The following is a 16,698-nucleotide window of genomic DNA, read 5'->3' as shown; positions in this document are numbered from 1 at the left end:
CTTTTGGCCACGCTGCGCTGCTCGCGGGATCTTAGCTCCCAGACCAGGGATTGAACCTGGACCCTCGGCAGTGAAAGCATGGAGTCCTAACCACTCGACCGCCAGGGAATTCCCAAAATTTCTGTTTTTCTAGAGCCTCAAACCTAATGCAGACATTGGACATTAATTATTGGACATTAAATATAAATATAAGAAATAACTATATTATAATAATATTGTAGAAGATGGTAAATGCTATGGGGGCAGAAATTGCAGAGTTGGGTGAGTGCAATACAGTTCTAAATAGGGTGATCAAGTTAGGTCTCTCTCAGGAGCAAAAGTTGAAGAGATGAAAGATTTATCCATACCAGTATCTGGGGAAGGAGCACTCCAGACAGAAGAAATAATCATACAAAACCTAAGGCAGAATTGTGCTTGGTGTGTTAAGGAATGGCAGGGGAACAGGTGTGGCTAGCCCAGGTAGGGGAGACTAATGAAAATAATAATAGAAGATAATGGGGGCAGCTCAAATAAATGTCACCTAACAATGATCATAATTCCTTCAACTCTCAGCTGAGATGTCAGTTCTTCAGTGCAATGTTCTCAGATTTCCTAAACGTGTTCTCTTGTTACATGCACTTAAAAATTATTTCAATTAAGCAGTATAAAAAACATTTAAAAAGCATGCAAAATATAAGCGTATGGCACGGTGATTTATTACCCTTCCCCAGACCAAATATTAGAATATTGAGAGTGCCTCAGAAACCATTTGAACACTTCTCAATCTTTCACCTCAAAACATAGTAACTATCTTAACTTTTAACAGTACTTTTTGTTTTGCATGTGTCTGATACTTATCCACATGAAATCATCCAATACATATTTTATGTTTTCCTCCTTTCCTTGGACATCTATATTGCTTCAGGAGGCTATGTTGCTCTTTTGTTTTCATCGCTGTATATTGTTCTATAATTTATTCATTCATTCTACCATTGATAATCAGTTGGGTTGTTCACAGTTCTCAGCTATAAGTAATGCTTCTATGGAGATTTGTGGGCACATTGTACTTTTGCATTTATTTTTGTTAATTTATATTTGATTAGTCTGTCAATTACTAGTCTAGCAACTCCATGAAGGCAAAGATGTTTGTGTTTGCCTTTCCCCTTTGTATTTCCTAGATTCGTATTTGGCATGCAGTAGAGGGTAATTGATATTTTTAATTAGTTAACTAATAAAGCAAATGTGAGAGATTTGTTCTCAGTATTTCAGCTTGAAGTTTTGAAGTATTTTTCAATAGAAACATTTTTCAAGTGCAGGTTTTACTGCACTGATTTTCTTATTGTACTTTTATTAGTTTTGCTGTATGTGTATGTATGTATTTGCTGACCTATATAACAATATAGACATTTCTAAAAGATAAACATATCCCAATATTCATAAAACCAATTGTCTAATATTTTAAGATTAGGTACTCCTATTATTCAAGGAATTCAAATATATTTGGAACATAACCCATTTGTGAGCTTGATTTCACCATTAGTACTAGTAATAGTTCTAAGAAGTTTTTCATCCTTGGAAAAGCTTCTGAAAATATTTTTGTTTCCTGCTCACAAGATTGTTAATACTTTTTGATCCGTAACTCAAATAAAATAGCAAAGCAATAAACCAGAAAAAAGTCCTCCCCAATGGAAAAATATTACACTGCTTTCTTGAATTATCAGACACCTGGAAAATTGAATTTGAGAATATATATAATGATGTAAGAATTTTCAGTTCTCTATAAAACTTCCTACTGTCTAGAAATGAATAAAGATGAATCGACTTCCTTTATCTCCTTCAAAAGAAAGAAAAGTTGAGATAGTATGTAACCTGTAAAATTACATTGGTCTTACAAAATTTATGGAAAATGTTAAGTTTAGTAACATTTTAATATACTCTGTGTTCTTTTCTTACCAAACTGTTTCTTCTTGCAAGATTCTGAATTCATAAGTAAATCTTTTGTTAATACAACTTACAAATTAATGCATATTTAAATATCTCATTCCCATAAAAGTTACAATGAAAATAATTTGTTTTACCTTAGAAATTTAAATTATTAAATTCTATCTAGAGTACATTTCTATGTATCTTCATGTTTAAATTGGTATAGTATGTTACATTTATTCCTTTTAAATAGTTATAATTATTTCTGGCATAGGCATTTAAGAATACACTTAATGAGAACCAATTATTATCATTAATTTAGTTCCTGATGTTCTCATGCTACTGTACTACAAGCATGTAGAAGTTGTATATTTGCCAGATGCCAGAAATATAAGCCTCATATAACTGTAATAGAAACAAAAAAGAACAATATGTGTGAAAATTCACAGTGTGGTGAGTGCATTTCCTTTTTTTCCTTTCCCTCATCCAGAGCCGAATTCGTAGGATGTGGAATGACACGGTCCGAAAGCAGTCAGAGTCTTCCTTCATTACTGGAGATATAAACAGTTCAGCGTCACTCAACAGAGGTAATTAGAAATAATTTTTCATATTTACTCTTTTTTGTGATTACTTTAAGAAGTTCTTAAATGCATTGCTTTATTTGCAACTTCTGGACCTTGTTCCATGTGATAGGAATATTGCAAGGATATAAAACCCGGTTGAGTGTAGTAATGTGTTCCATTATTCATAAGCCTTTTTGTTTTTTCAATCCAGAATTTTCAGGAGATCTTTTCTGAAAGTAAGTTAAAAAGTGAGAAACTTCTTTCTCTAGTCATCTGCCACTGTTATAAACTGGTGAGCTGTCAGGCCTCATTGGAAGCAGTGAAAATGGGCAATTATGTGGCTATATAGTCTGCTAAACATCATAGAATTCCACATTATCCCACGTATAGAGCAATTTCATAGTCTTTGTGGAAGTAAAATTATACTCTCTAATACATACTTAAGGCAACCTGTGTATTTGGGGAAAAATCCCACCTAATCTTAATATCAAAAAGATGTGTCCAGATAATATTGGATACTTAAAGATACAGAAGAAAAAACCCACTATATATAAATTTTATATATATATAAAATGATTTTTTTGGTGTGTATGTGCTTCTGGTTAAAATGCTTCTGGGGTATCATTTTGATTTTGAAAATGAAGTTCCCTTAATCTACTATTTTGTTTGTGGTTGATGTTTTTATTGCCTCTGTCTCTCTCTTTCTCCCTCTTCTCCCCCTCCCCACTGTGTGTGTGTGTGTGATTAAAATTAAATTGACTGCAGTAAAAATGAGTAGATATAATGTTTGTGGAGAGCTAGAGTACACTACAGTCTGTACTGGGAAATCTTTAGAATACACTTTTATCTGGGGGGTGGCGCTTCTATGAGCACATTCTAATTGCACTGTCCTAAAAGAGACATTTTTTTATGCATATATTCAGTGGTTATTTTTATGATTGACATTGTTATTTTTTTAGCCTCCAAGCTAGAGTTATTTGTTTGTTTTAAACCTGTTTCTGTGAGCTTTCTGTTATATTAAATGCTACTTAGAAACAAATAATTTAATAATTATGGTTTATGATTAAGAAAGATTCAGATGCTGGTGCTGTTAATTACTTTTACTCAAGTAAGTTGCATCGTATTTATATAAAAGAAGTTACAACAAGTAGTGTCTAAGTTGAATTTGATATAGGGATTCATCCATATTATATTTAATCTTGATTGATTTACATACTTTTATTTGTGGTAGTGATATAGTAACTATAACCTAGTAATGATATTAAATTTTCTACATCACTTTTGCTTAAGTTAAAACAGTGGGTGCAAATATTCCTCCAAATATGAAGAAAATACATTAAAATAAAACAATTACCTTTTATTTTGTTTCATTTTTAGTTTATTTTACATAATATCTCTCAAGTATTCTTCTCATTTTAAGTTTAGTTTTACTGGTTAGTTTGTGAAAATTTAAATATGAATACTTTTAACTGACATACTTCCTAAACCACAGAGAACAAATTACTTACACATGCCTCCAAAGTTTAGGAACAAATTTGCTTTCATAGCGACAGATTTTTCTTTTTACTTTAAATAATACATAGAAATAATACATAGAAAATTTACAGTATGTTCCTTTAAGAAAACTATCCTTATTAATAAGATTTATTATTAGAAGTATCTTGCATCTAATGGTCACAGCAACCGTAGGATAAGTGTCATTTAAACAAAAGATGAGATTTAATTTTAATGATGCACTGTTTATTTGCCTAATGTGAAGACAGATAAAATATGTAAAATAACTATTTGTTTTAGCATTATGATCTAAATTTGTGTAAAGGTAGTAAGGTATGCAGCTTTATTAAAAATTATTTTAAATGAATAATTTTTATGACCTTGATTTTTAAGGTCAATCACAGTATATAACATTGCTGTGCCCTTTTTAGTTCCTTCTCAGAAAGTTCAACTTGGAATATGTGCTATGAGGATGACTAGGTCAATTTGAAATATATTTAAAGAAAATAATATTTTATACTGTCTGATTATATGTTTAAATCTGTTTTTAAAATCTTTAGCTTTAAAAGATATTTCTTAAAGTTATTGAAGAAAGGGTATAAAATTTCTTGTGACATCCAATAAGTTACTTTGATGATGGCCTTGGGGAGGGGGTTAAATTGAATTTATGACTTGTATGTTCATGCAGTGATCTTTTCCTTCAGGATATATATTCTTCCTTTCACTCAGTGACTTTAATGGTGGTAGACATCATAGTGATCTTCCTGATCTCCTATATTAATTTCCTAGTTCCCCTAGTCAGAAACTCCTCATTTTATTCTCATCTCATTATGTTTTATCTTAGATGAGTGCAGTATTTTAAAATTTTATTTCTTCATATTATATCTCTGAAGCTAGTCTTTAACTTCCTTCTTTAATCTTGTCTTATTTCCCAGGGTCCTATCCTCCCTGCATTCAGGCGTGTGTATCATATTTAGGTAGGTGGCATCCAAGATTCACCTTTCCAGATAAACACTTCAGTCACCTCAGCAACATAATTATTCACATCTATTTATTCAAAAAATTGTATTCCCTATTATTAAAATAAAATGTTAGGCACTGCATTTTTACATCTTCATGTACAGTATTCTAACTTCCCATTCATTCTTAGTTTCTTACAGCTGCAATTTTTTTTTAAATTCCAACTCCATTTTCCTTTCTTTCTAACTTAGATATATTAAATCTCTTATGTTTGCCTTTAGAATACTTCTGACCTTTGAAAACTACAAGAAGTTGTCTAAAAATAAGTCCTATTTTCACTTCAGGTTTTCTTTCCTATTCATACCACTGCTCAATTCATCAAAAGAATAATTATTTTAAAATGCTGTATGTCTTATCACCTATTCTTCCAAACAAGAATCCATCATTATCATCTTTGGGATTCATTAAGAATAAAGCATCTACCATGCAGTGCAGAAATCTTTCTCAATGGTTTTTATTTTTTCAAATCATCTCTAATATTCTGTTCTTGAACCAGCTTGTTACATCCTATGTATCAGTTTACCTGTCCAGATTTCCCAGTGTGATAAATTTGATTACTATTGGCATTTTACTCCTTGGAATCAAGCAAGACCTTGGAACATTTGTTGATAATTTTCAATTTATGTAATCATTCTTATATATTCTCTTTGGGATTTTGTTATTTGGTCACCTCATCTCTTTAAAAACTTTCATTACATTGTCCTTTGAATATATTTATGAAAATGTTTTCCAGGTGTTCTCTATACATTTTCAAAAATTTTTCTTCTGCTGACTTGTTGGCTACAATGCTACACACTCATACGAAGCCAGAATTTCTTGAGGGCAATACCCAACACTCCAGGGTTACCATCGAGTTAACTTCACCGATGCCGCTGTATACACAGGTAGAAGGAGCTTTTTGAGAGCCCTAAGGTGATGGTTGATTACAGAGAGTTTCAAGGAAAGTTAACTCTTATCCAAACCCAAGTTTCACAAACCCCACAGGAGGGTTTATTCATTTGTTCATTTAAATATATACAATTTGCACATACCTCGAAGTCAGTCCTCAATCCCCAAGCTCCTCCCAGGCCAATAGAACTCTAATCCAAATTTCTGGTAGCTCTAAGTTCCTGATAGTAGTAGAAACGATTTGCAGCTAAGGTAATCTTTTTCACCTGTATCCCCTACCCACAATCTCTGCTAGCCAAACAGCATTCTGAGCGATTTAGATTAGCAATACCTATGAAACTTGAGTTTGATCCAAAAATGAAGCATTTGGGGAGAAATTTCTCTGGTAGTTCAGTTAATTGTTACACATTTCCACTCTTTCTGTAGATTTATGTGGAAATTGGGATTTTTCTGAAATGAGATTTTACTAGGCTTTATCATCATGAATAATATAATTGCATTTCCCATTTTCTTTTTTTTAATAAGTTGAATTGACATCAGAAATTTCAGTTTAAAATCCAGGTTTGCTAGGTAGCTGCTACCAGTATGGTATTGCTATATGAATTACCAAAAGGTGGCCCCCTCCCAGCTGTGGATTGCAAAAATGTGCCGCATCTGAGTGGCAGAATTAGCAAAAAGGCATTTCTCCTTCTGCAACAATGACTTGGCCTGTATTGTGGGGTTTTATTTCCCCTACCTCCCATTCTCCATCTTATCAACCTCCCACACAAGTTAATGCAGTATAGATTTTTATTCATGGAGATCAGACCAGTAAAGCTATATTTATTTAAGCCAGATTTAAGTGTTATATGGCAGAAGAATGTCTAATCTGTAGTTGTTTTTTGCATCGAAGTTTTGAGTAAGGAGTTTTAACCCAGCGACTTTGGGTAAATTGCTTAACTTCTCAGTGTCTATGTAATAGGGATATGAACAGTACCCACTTCAGAGGGACTTTGAGAGGACTGAGTTAATATGTGTTAATTGCTTACAACATGCCAGGGACATAATAAGTACTATTATTATTCTATTCAGAAGTTCACTTATATTTTCTAACAAATGAAAACTGGTCCTTGCCAGTGCTCTCAATAATGTTATTAAAATTCATCATTCACTACCAAAGGTTTCTTTTACTTTGTATTTTCTAATAATAGGTGGGAGGAACGAGGTGGTTACCTGAATGTCAAGTAAAAGAAATAATTTACCTAAAATGGTGCTCCCCTTGATGCTAACAAAAGGAAATAAACTAATAAAACTGAATTATCTCTTTTAAATTAGAAATTAAATGCAAATTACATCTGCATAGTTGTACTTTCCATTTTTGATTTGTAACTATATTTTAACAATGAGGAAATAAAGGTAAAATATTTCTTCTTCCTACCTTAGATAATGATATAAACAAGCACTGCCTTCTCTTTCCTCCAAGCCCTCCCACCCTTCAGAGGTTTAGAGAACACTAGTTAGACAGGCCTGCCAAATAACCAGTTATGTAGCACAGTAGGGATGTGACTCATTCCCTTTTTAAACTCATATCTTCTCAGAGCCTGTATTGTCTTTCCCAGGAGGTTGGTCACTGGCACGGATGAAACTTCACAATAAATCACCTGCTGTCTCATTAATATTCAGGCTACTAAACATATTTTGTTTTTATGTTTTTAAAGAAAAATACAAATGAAAAGTGGTGTTCACCGCAATTAATGATTTCTATAAATTAAAGCTACTAGGGTGAACATGCATACTCATTCACTCCATTTTATTAATGTTAGTAAATATAATTTGGCTTATATGCATAAAATGTCATATTGCCCAAAAGCCTTGCTGTTTTGAAGGATTATAAAATCATTTGTTATAAATATTAACCAGATTCTAATATAAGCTGACATTTGTCAAATGTGCAGAAACAGTTAATCATATGCCTAAGAGCACTTCTTGCATAGCTAACAAATCAGACTAGGCTATATAACAAATTATTTTTTGTTTTGAGAAAGTATTACAATGATCTGAGCACAAATATAATAAGTGTCCCATGGCATGGAGAAATTTTTCATTTGAGATTCGCCATTATTATATTTATATCTAGTATTTTTTGACCTTTATATTCTTGATTGTAAATGAGGCAACAGTGATTTCTGTGTTAATTTCTTTCCTTTGTATGTGTCCTCAATAATCAGAAAATGTACAATAAAATAAGGATATCTTCTGTTTCAGGAAAAATCAGTTTAATATACAAAAGCAAAATAGGTACAGATTTTAAAAAGTGAGATGCTGCATCAAATAGATAACTAAACAATACTACTAATACCCTGATTCCTAACTCTAGGAGACCGAATAACTTTCAGAATGAACTTTTCATTGTAAAATGGAATATATTAAATATTGATCTCTAGTCAATCTGGGGCAAATGTTCTTTCTATAAGTTGTTAGCAGGAACTGAAAAAGAAAAACTTTTAAAATGCGTGCCCAGTGAGTCCTTCTTATGTTTTGCTCTTAACTTTGTCTCTTTGTTCGGAATCCTTGAAATCATCCAGCCTCTCACAGCCAGCTACACAATATTAAAAATGGTTTTATTATTATTATTATTATTATTATTATTATTATAGTTTTCAAAGATCCCTTCACAAAGGGGTTATTTATGTAGAGTAGATTTCTCATTTTTATGGTTTATTATCTTACTGCCTTTATATATACTTAGCAGTATCTCTTACCTCTTTGTTATAAATCAGACAAGCCACAGTGGGTTACCTTGATAACTTCTAAATATGGTGCTATAGAACATTTCCAATTGGTTTTAAAATATTACTGTTTTGTATAAGTTGCTGAGGATGTAATTTTTTTTAGAAAACAGTATCTTTTTTGAGAACTAAATGTGAATACTACAACTTATCTTCAGAAATTAGTGGTATTCTTTTCTCTGATAGAACACAATGTGCCTCTTTATAGTCTTGGTGAAGTTGGGATTTCTCCTTTAGTGTGTGTAACTATCATTTACCTGTTTTACACTGTTCATTATTTATTATCCATTATCTTTATATCCATGAAGAACCTGGGTTTTTTGGCAATTTGTCCAAAATCACATGGCTGATAAAGAACACAATCTAAATTCCAAACGGGGGCTTTCTGACCACACAGTCCTACTTACAATAATAAAAATTTTCATTATTTTCTTATGATGACAGTTTTTTTTTTTTTTTTTTTAAATAGCTCCTTTTTTTTTTTTTTTTTTTAATTTTTATTTATTTATTTATGGCTGTGTTGGGTCTTCGTTTCTGTGCGAGGGCTTTCTCTAGTTGCGGCAAGTGGGGGCCACTCTTCATCGCGGTGCGCGGGCCTCTCGCTATCGCGGCCTCTCTTGCTGCGGAGCACAGGCTCCAGACGCGCAGGCTCAGTAATTGTGGCTCACGGGCCCAGTCGCTCCGCGGCATGTGGGATCTTCCCAGACCAGGGCTCGAACCCGTGTCGCCTGCATTGGCAGGCAGATTCTCAACCACTGCGCCACCAGGGAAGCCCATGATGACAGTTTTACATGAAGCTTGCTGAAGATTAGAATTAAGCTTCCAAGAATGTATTTCAGAATGATTTTTATCACCTCATGGAAATAAGATATTCTTAAAGCGCAATTATTCACATCTTTATTTCTTAATTTCCTTGATGTACTATTCATTTCTTTCCACTTTATTTTGTTCTAAGTACAGTTCTTTAGAGTGGATTCATTCATCCTATTTACTCAGGGAAAGAGAAGCTTTAAAATATTGTGAATATATGGGGAGATGGATTGACCAATAACATTTTTTTACAAAACTATTTGATATCGAATATGCTGAATTACTATACATAACTGTTCAGTTGTAGGACTTAGATTGCAAGAATTTTATAATCATTTTTTTCTCCTGGAAGTTCTCAAATACCAAAAATCTCAAGATATTTTATTAGTAGAATCCTTTTATCTTTAATTTTTAATTTCTTATATTTCAGTAAAAGGATGAATATTTTAGTCAGAGCAAAGACTGTGTTTAAAAAATCTGGTAAATAGCTTCTGCCTATAATCATTTAGTAATAGAACCAAAGATATAACTTTCCCAAATCTCTGTACTCCTGAATTTGATATTCCTTGAAACTGTGTCCTCTGTCAAGGCAATATAATAATACCTAGAACAGATAGGAAATTTATTTGAGTTGACTTCAAATAGGTAGGTTCTACTTGCAAATCAGCCACTTCCTGTACTGTAAAGCAAAGATTCGCCAAGAATTATGATTCAAGCCTACCACTGTTGGCTAGAGCAATCAGAAAACATAAGATCTCTGAGAAGCTTCTTTTCCAATAAAAAACAACAATGAATATCTAATGGTATCAGTTTCTTCATTGCAATACAACCAGGTTGTGTTGAATTTCAGGGCAAAAAAAAAAAAAAAAGTATATACATAAAATAATACTTTAGAGCTTTTAGAAGAAAATATATTTTAGATTTTAGGTTAAAGGAGTTCTTAAAGACAAAATAACAAAGATCATAAATTATAAGAAAAAGACAGATAAGAGTCCTATCTCAAAATTTAAACAGTACTCAAAACAGGTGAGCTACTGGAAGGAGATGTAAACAATACATATAAAAAACAAAATGTTAATGCATATATTGTGTAAAGAATGCCTACAAATCAATAAATAGAATTCAACAACCTAATATGTATGTGGGCAGAAGATAAGAACAGGCAATTCACAGAATAAGAAACCTTTACAACCAATAAATATATGAAAAATTATTCCATCTCTCTGGTAATCAGGAAAATGCAAAGTATAACAATAATATGAGATACTTCATACTCTATCAAATTGGCAAAATGTCAGCCTGACAATACCATGTCCTAGCAAGAATTTAAGAAATATACACTGCTTATGGGAAGTGTGAATTGATACATACATATTTGACAGCATTGTGGCAATATGTTGTAAAATGAAAATGTGGACCACATATGACCCAGGAATTTGACTTCTAAATGTTTATTGTAGAAAAACCCATGTATCTGATGAAGAAGACATGTATAAAGCCAATTAGTGCAAAATAAGGGAGAACAGAATATGTAATTTCTAGGGTTCCCAACTCTAAAGCTTTGAATTTACATATTGAAATAGAGGCAACACCTCTACATTCAGAATATTTCATTTTATACTGAACTAACAATGACCCAATCTGTACTCTGGAGAAGACATGTCATTGAAATCCGTATTAATAGATTCCCAGTGAATGAATTAGCTATTAAAAGAAGCTGAAGTATCCCTGAACCATTTGAAAGAAATTTAATAGGCAGGTTGATTAAAATTTAATAGCTAACTTGTTGGCTATTAAAAGTGCACAGTGTGATAAATCAAGATGTCAGCTCTTCAATTTATGACTTTAGAAAAAAATGATGAAAGAGATTTTGGCTTTCAGTAAAACATTTCTTTGACACTTTGTAATTTCATTAATTGTTTGAATAAAAACAGTAAAAAATATAAAATTATGGTTTCTATGGCTTTAAAACTTGTATAACTTTTAAGGATAGTAGGCAGATTATTTTAGCTTTGTTTGTTATTATAAACAACTTGGTCTTGATTAATATGGCTGTCTCTATTTTATAAAGTAGCCCTTTAAAATTGAACTAATCATTGCTTACACTGTCTTTCTGTAGATTGCATGTGTGCTGATATTGTTTTGTTACATAGAAAAGCAAAAAATAGGAAACAAAATATTTAAAATAGAAAATGCCTATTGAATCAGTTCTCCACAGTTCTAGAAGTCTCTTTTATCTATTTACTTTAATTTTGTTTATTTATGTTATGTGAATTAATATGTGAATATGAAAATAAAATAATTGAATATTACAGAAAAGCATATTATAAAAAAGTAATGCACTCCTATAAGGCTCCTAATAAAATTTTGTTGAAACATATTTTTGGGAGAGGGTGCTAAAAAATGTTTGAAAATCACTGATATAAATATGTTTAAGAAAAACTACCAGAGTCATGTGTGACCTTGAATAAATTATGAACATCTCTGGACCTGTGTTCCTTTACATATTGAGCGATGATAGTAGATTAGATAAGATTAAAATCTTATTCCATTGTAAATTCTGGATTATAACCTTTCTCCATTATGTTATACTGCAATTGATTAGGTGATACTTACATACATAAGATATATTTTGGGTATTCTGAATCATTTTTTCCAGTTTTCTTGTTTATATTATAGGTCACTCGCCAAAGAAAGAGACATGTCTTTTTTCCTGTATACCACTTTTCTTAAATATTGAAAAGGAAGTAAAAGCCTCAGGACCCTTTCACCGGAAAGAAGTGCAGGCATGTGTGTGCACAACGGAGCACACAAACATACACCAAAAGCATTTTACATACAATTTTAAGGGTTTCACAACTTCATAGATACCATCTCCTGGTGAAAGATTCCTTGCCTTACACTGAAGTTAGTATTCTAATTCTATAGAAAATACCATCATTAGTGAAATTATTTTTACTTGTACAAAATGAAATCTCTGCTTTGGGCCAAAATTAATGTCTGAAAACAAAAGCACAAAGTCATCACTCAGTAGTAACTCTGCTTTGTGTATAACTCTGACTTGTATGCATCAGTCGATATATATAATGAAAATGACTTCATAAAAGAAAAATATGTCAAACCAAAGGAGAGAGAACCACGAGGGAATTAAGTAGAGGATGAGGTACATTAAGAAAGAAAGAATCATCCAGGTAAAACTATTTTATTGAAATAAAACAAACAGAACATTTACCATGTTATATGTTTATACATAAAAATTTGAAAATTGACGTATATTGGTATGTGACTATTACAGAATGGTTGTATTCAGTTGGTTCATTAGATCACCAAGGTCTTAATTTATAAAACTTTGCCCATTCAATATGATAAAATAAGAATGTAACTACATTTTTAAAAAAATGAAGTGTGAGGGGCAAGCAGAGTGATAGTTCAAGTTATTTTAAGAGCTTTTCAGTATACTTTTGTTAGCCTGCTGTCAAGAAGAAACGTTGTTTGAATTATGTTTCTGAATGATATAATATAGATTCAAGTGAGATCCAACTGTCATCTTGTTTCAGATCTGTTCTTTACTTCACAATTTCAAAGCAGGCGGATCTGCCTTGGAGCTTCAGTCCTCAATTACATGTTCACATTGAACTGGCCTAGGCAGTGCTGTCATTCAGGGCCTCCCAATGTCAAAACACCTATTTTATTTTCATAAGGAAAGAAATGTAGCAGTTTTGTGGTTAAAAACTACACATTTGAAAAGAGTGTACTCATTATTCCATTCAAATTTCACTCATTTAAAAACTTTTATATCAAAACCTCAGTCTTCAGGTATAAAGTTAAAAAAACTCTTCTTAAAATGATTATCTGTGATTTTGAACTTAGTCTTTTTTCAGTAACTTATGGTCTTACAAAAAATCATCAGAAAAACTTGCCTAAGTTTTTCAGTGTGGAATATGAAAATCCTCTTTTGCTTTCTATCATGCTTTCACCAGAAATAAAGATTTTGTGCTTGGTCTTCTGTTGATAGCCTTGTTAATGATTCACATATGTAGAAATTCAATGTTAATTCCTTTTCCATGGTTTTATGAAAGAGCTGACCCTTGTTTCTGATAGCAAATATGCAGGTATGACTAGACTGTAGCCAGGATTTAAGGACTCAGAGAATTAAAGAACAGCTATTTTTCACAGCCACCTTGAGCTGTTTTACCCTATTTAGCTTTTTGAGTCATGGCAGGTTGTACTGTTTCTTTCCCCTCTAATTAGTATCTGCAGTTAGTATTCAGGTAGCATTTTCTATTTCCAAATAATTATATGGATGTTTATCTTTGCTTTAAAAGTTTCAGTATTATGGCCACTGGTGTAGTATTAGAAGGAAATAAATCACATTAGAAATTAGACAAATGGCACTCTTCAAAAATTTACTCAAAATATAAAACTACTCATAATTGATAAAATGACTTGTTTTAGTTTTCATATTTTCAGGATGCCATGAATTTCACATAAATTTTTTCTTTAATTAAGGAAATATTTATTGAGCTCTAAGAACTATCCTAGACATGCGGTATAGAGCAGTGAAAAAACAAAAACCCTATGTATTCCCTGTTTTCCTGGGGTGTACATTCCAGTGAAATTAGCACATAAACATGCTTTTCACATACATAGGCTGTAACTACCTCCCAGCATCAACGTATTTGTGTTTTCAAACTGGCTAACCAGTAAGCTTAACTTTTCAGCTGAAAAACAGTGGCAGATGGTCTGTAAACACTGATTTTCTTGGAAGTCTTCAGCAATTTCACAGCTATTAGAAGGGAAGTTTACAAATCAGAAGTTAGTTGGAGGTTAGAGAAAGAGGCAGGATGGACAGAACCTTGGAAAATAGTATCAGAATTCAAAGTGACCCTATTAAATTAGAGAAGCAGCTAGAAGCAAACAGAATAGACTTGGGCAAAGACAAGTGAAATGCAGTGCAGCTACAGAGAAAAGACAAAAGTAACTGCACATAAAAGATGAAGGAAAACAGGTTCTGTGCAGGTTTTTAGGAAAAGATCTAGGCATTGGCAAGAAGCAGGTTTTTTTAGCACAGTCGGTGCTACCTTTCAAAAGTATAACTGAAGTGCCTAAATGTGAGTGGGTACTGTAGGCAACACTTTCTAGGAAAATTGCACTTGTTTGGCATGCCAACAGGAAAAATGGCCTCTTGAGGTCACAGCAAGCTGTGAGTGTCCATTAAAAATTATTAACTTCTTACACTAGGTGAATCAAATGAGGGATAATTGTTCAGTTATTCAGACATCTCCCTCATTCTTTCAAACTAGCAAACTCATAGAGCTTACCCATAACCTTATATTCTTTGCAAAAAATTAATCACCAAACTTTACATCCTGCTCTGTAATTCCTGTGACTGAGCCCTCACTTGTGTTATAACTCTCCACTTTCAGGACTAAATCAGTTTCAGTGATATTATATTAGTTTTAAATGGTGCATGAAGTATAAAAATGAGCGATAGTTAAAAAGCAACTTAATATAAATAGTGTTTCTTTTTCTATCAGGAAAAAATGTCCTTAATACCAAGGATAAAGAAAAAACTGATTTTATTTTTAAGTTTTAAATTTTTTTAATAAATGTTTGTGTAGTTTTAGATTTAACAGCAGGTAGATCTCCAATCATGTCACTCATTAGGGCTGTAGATTAGTAACAGATTCTGTGTTGCACCCGGATTTGAGGAAGCACGCTACCAAAGCCATGTGGCGGAGACTGAATACTGTTCCATTTCACCAACATTGTGTCATAATACAGCTGTATACCAATCCTTTTCTGCTATTGTTGCTTGCCTTTCTAGCTCAGCAGGAATTGATGATAAATAAGTGAACTTTAAAATTCAGTCTTCCTATATTAGTAGATTTCACTGATATAAGTGCTTTAAATTTAAAGTACATTCAAAAATTAGGAAAACACTAAGAAAAACTGAAAAGGAACTTTATGCTAAGAAAGCTAGAACCAGATAGATTATCTATACAAATTGTGATAGCTTTGTTAGAATTCCATTATGGAGCTCCATTTTTGTATGATTAAACTTTTTTTATTCTCACATTACTAGCTTTTTTGTAAACTGAATGCTAAACAGGAACCAAAATATTGAGTCACCTGCTTCTTGCTTATGCTTGATTCTTCCCAACTCAATTGTTTCCTTATTCTAACGTATAGATCATCTTTTTTTAAATTACATTCTTTTATCACTTATTTATTAGTTTTTGAATTGAGGTAAATTGACATATAACATTATACTAGTTTCAGGTGTATAACAGTTAAATACTTGTATATATTATGAAATGGTCACCACATGAGTCTAGTTCACATTCATCACCATACAAAATTACAGTTTTTTTTCTTCTGATGAGAACTTTTAAGGAGATCATCTTCTTTTACATCAGCAGGTTAAAAAAAAAAAAAAAGGAATATTTTCTTTTATAAGCTATATGAAGCCAGGGAAAAAAGTGACAAGCCATCTTTCCAGCCTACTGTTTGTTTTCCAGTTAGTTTAAATTACATAATGTGTAGGAATAAAGGGGAATGTGTAGAGATGTACATATAAGTCCCAGGCATAAAGATCTTACCGTTATTTGATCTATAAGGAAGTGTAAAAAGTTTGAGCAATTTTATATTTTTAAGGTTTTTACCCTAGTTCATTTTAAGTTGCTTACACCTTTCATTTTTTATTTCAATGCTTATTTAGAGTAACTTTAGAAGACAGCTACTTGTGTTAGAAAACTAACTTTCCTTTTTACTTGAGAAACGGCTGCAATAATAAATATTAGGTAGCAGATACAATTTACAGGTAGTTTGCTTTCTAAAAATGTTGGGCAGACCAAATCCTGTCTCAAACAATTAATCTTAAATTTGTGTAACATCAACAATATCCATGTTTAAGATTAACAGTATTCCATTTCTTATCTGAAAGGCACTTTAGCCAACTCTTTTTAGCTTTTCATACTAATATACCATGTATTTAATTCATCAATGGGAAATAATAACCTGATATGCCCATTATATGATAAATTGAAGATCTGTCATCTCACTGTGTAAAGACATCTAAATGTATATGAAGTACAATTTCAGCAAATATTCATCGAGCACATAGAAAACTTCTGTGCTAGTTCTATGCTAGTTCTTTGCAGAATGTGTAGGATGCAAACATATGGCTTATTTCCTGATAAAACTGAAACTTTCTAGCTCTAGCGATCAGACAAGCTTTATTGTCCTTTAAA

The 16,698-nt window shown here is 32.1% G+C and overlaps 1 protein-coding gene across 9 annotated transcripts in view; it reads left to right on the top strand.

Moving 5' to 3' along the window:
- Window positions 1–16,698, top strand: part of ADGRL3 (adhesion G protein-coupled receptor L3) — an 851,742-nt gene that overhangs the window by 824,341 nt on the left and 10,703 nt on the right. For all 9 annotated transcript variants that reach the window (XM_036853251.1, XM_036853252.1, XM_036853248.1 and 6 more), the window contains one exon: window positions 2,393–2,489. In XM_036853251.1, coding sequence (XP_036709146.1) covers window positions 2,393–2,489 — 97 coding nt within the window. The remainder of the gene's footprint in view (window positions 1–2,392; window positions 2,490–16,698) is intronic.

The sequence above is a fragment of the Balaenoptera musculus genome, chromosome 5 (assembly GCF_009873245.2).
Source record: "Balaenoptera musculus isolate JJ_BM4_2016_0621 chromosome 5, mBalMus1.pri.v3, whole genome shotgun sequence".
Lineage (NCBI taxonomy): Eukaryota > Metazoa > Chordata > Mammalia > Artiodactyla > Balaenopteridae > Balaenoptera > Balaenoptera musculus.
This window is presented reverse-complemented; position numbering and strand designations above follow the sequence as displayed.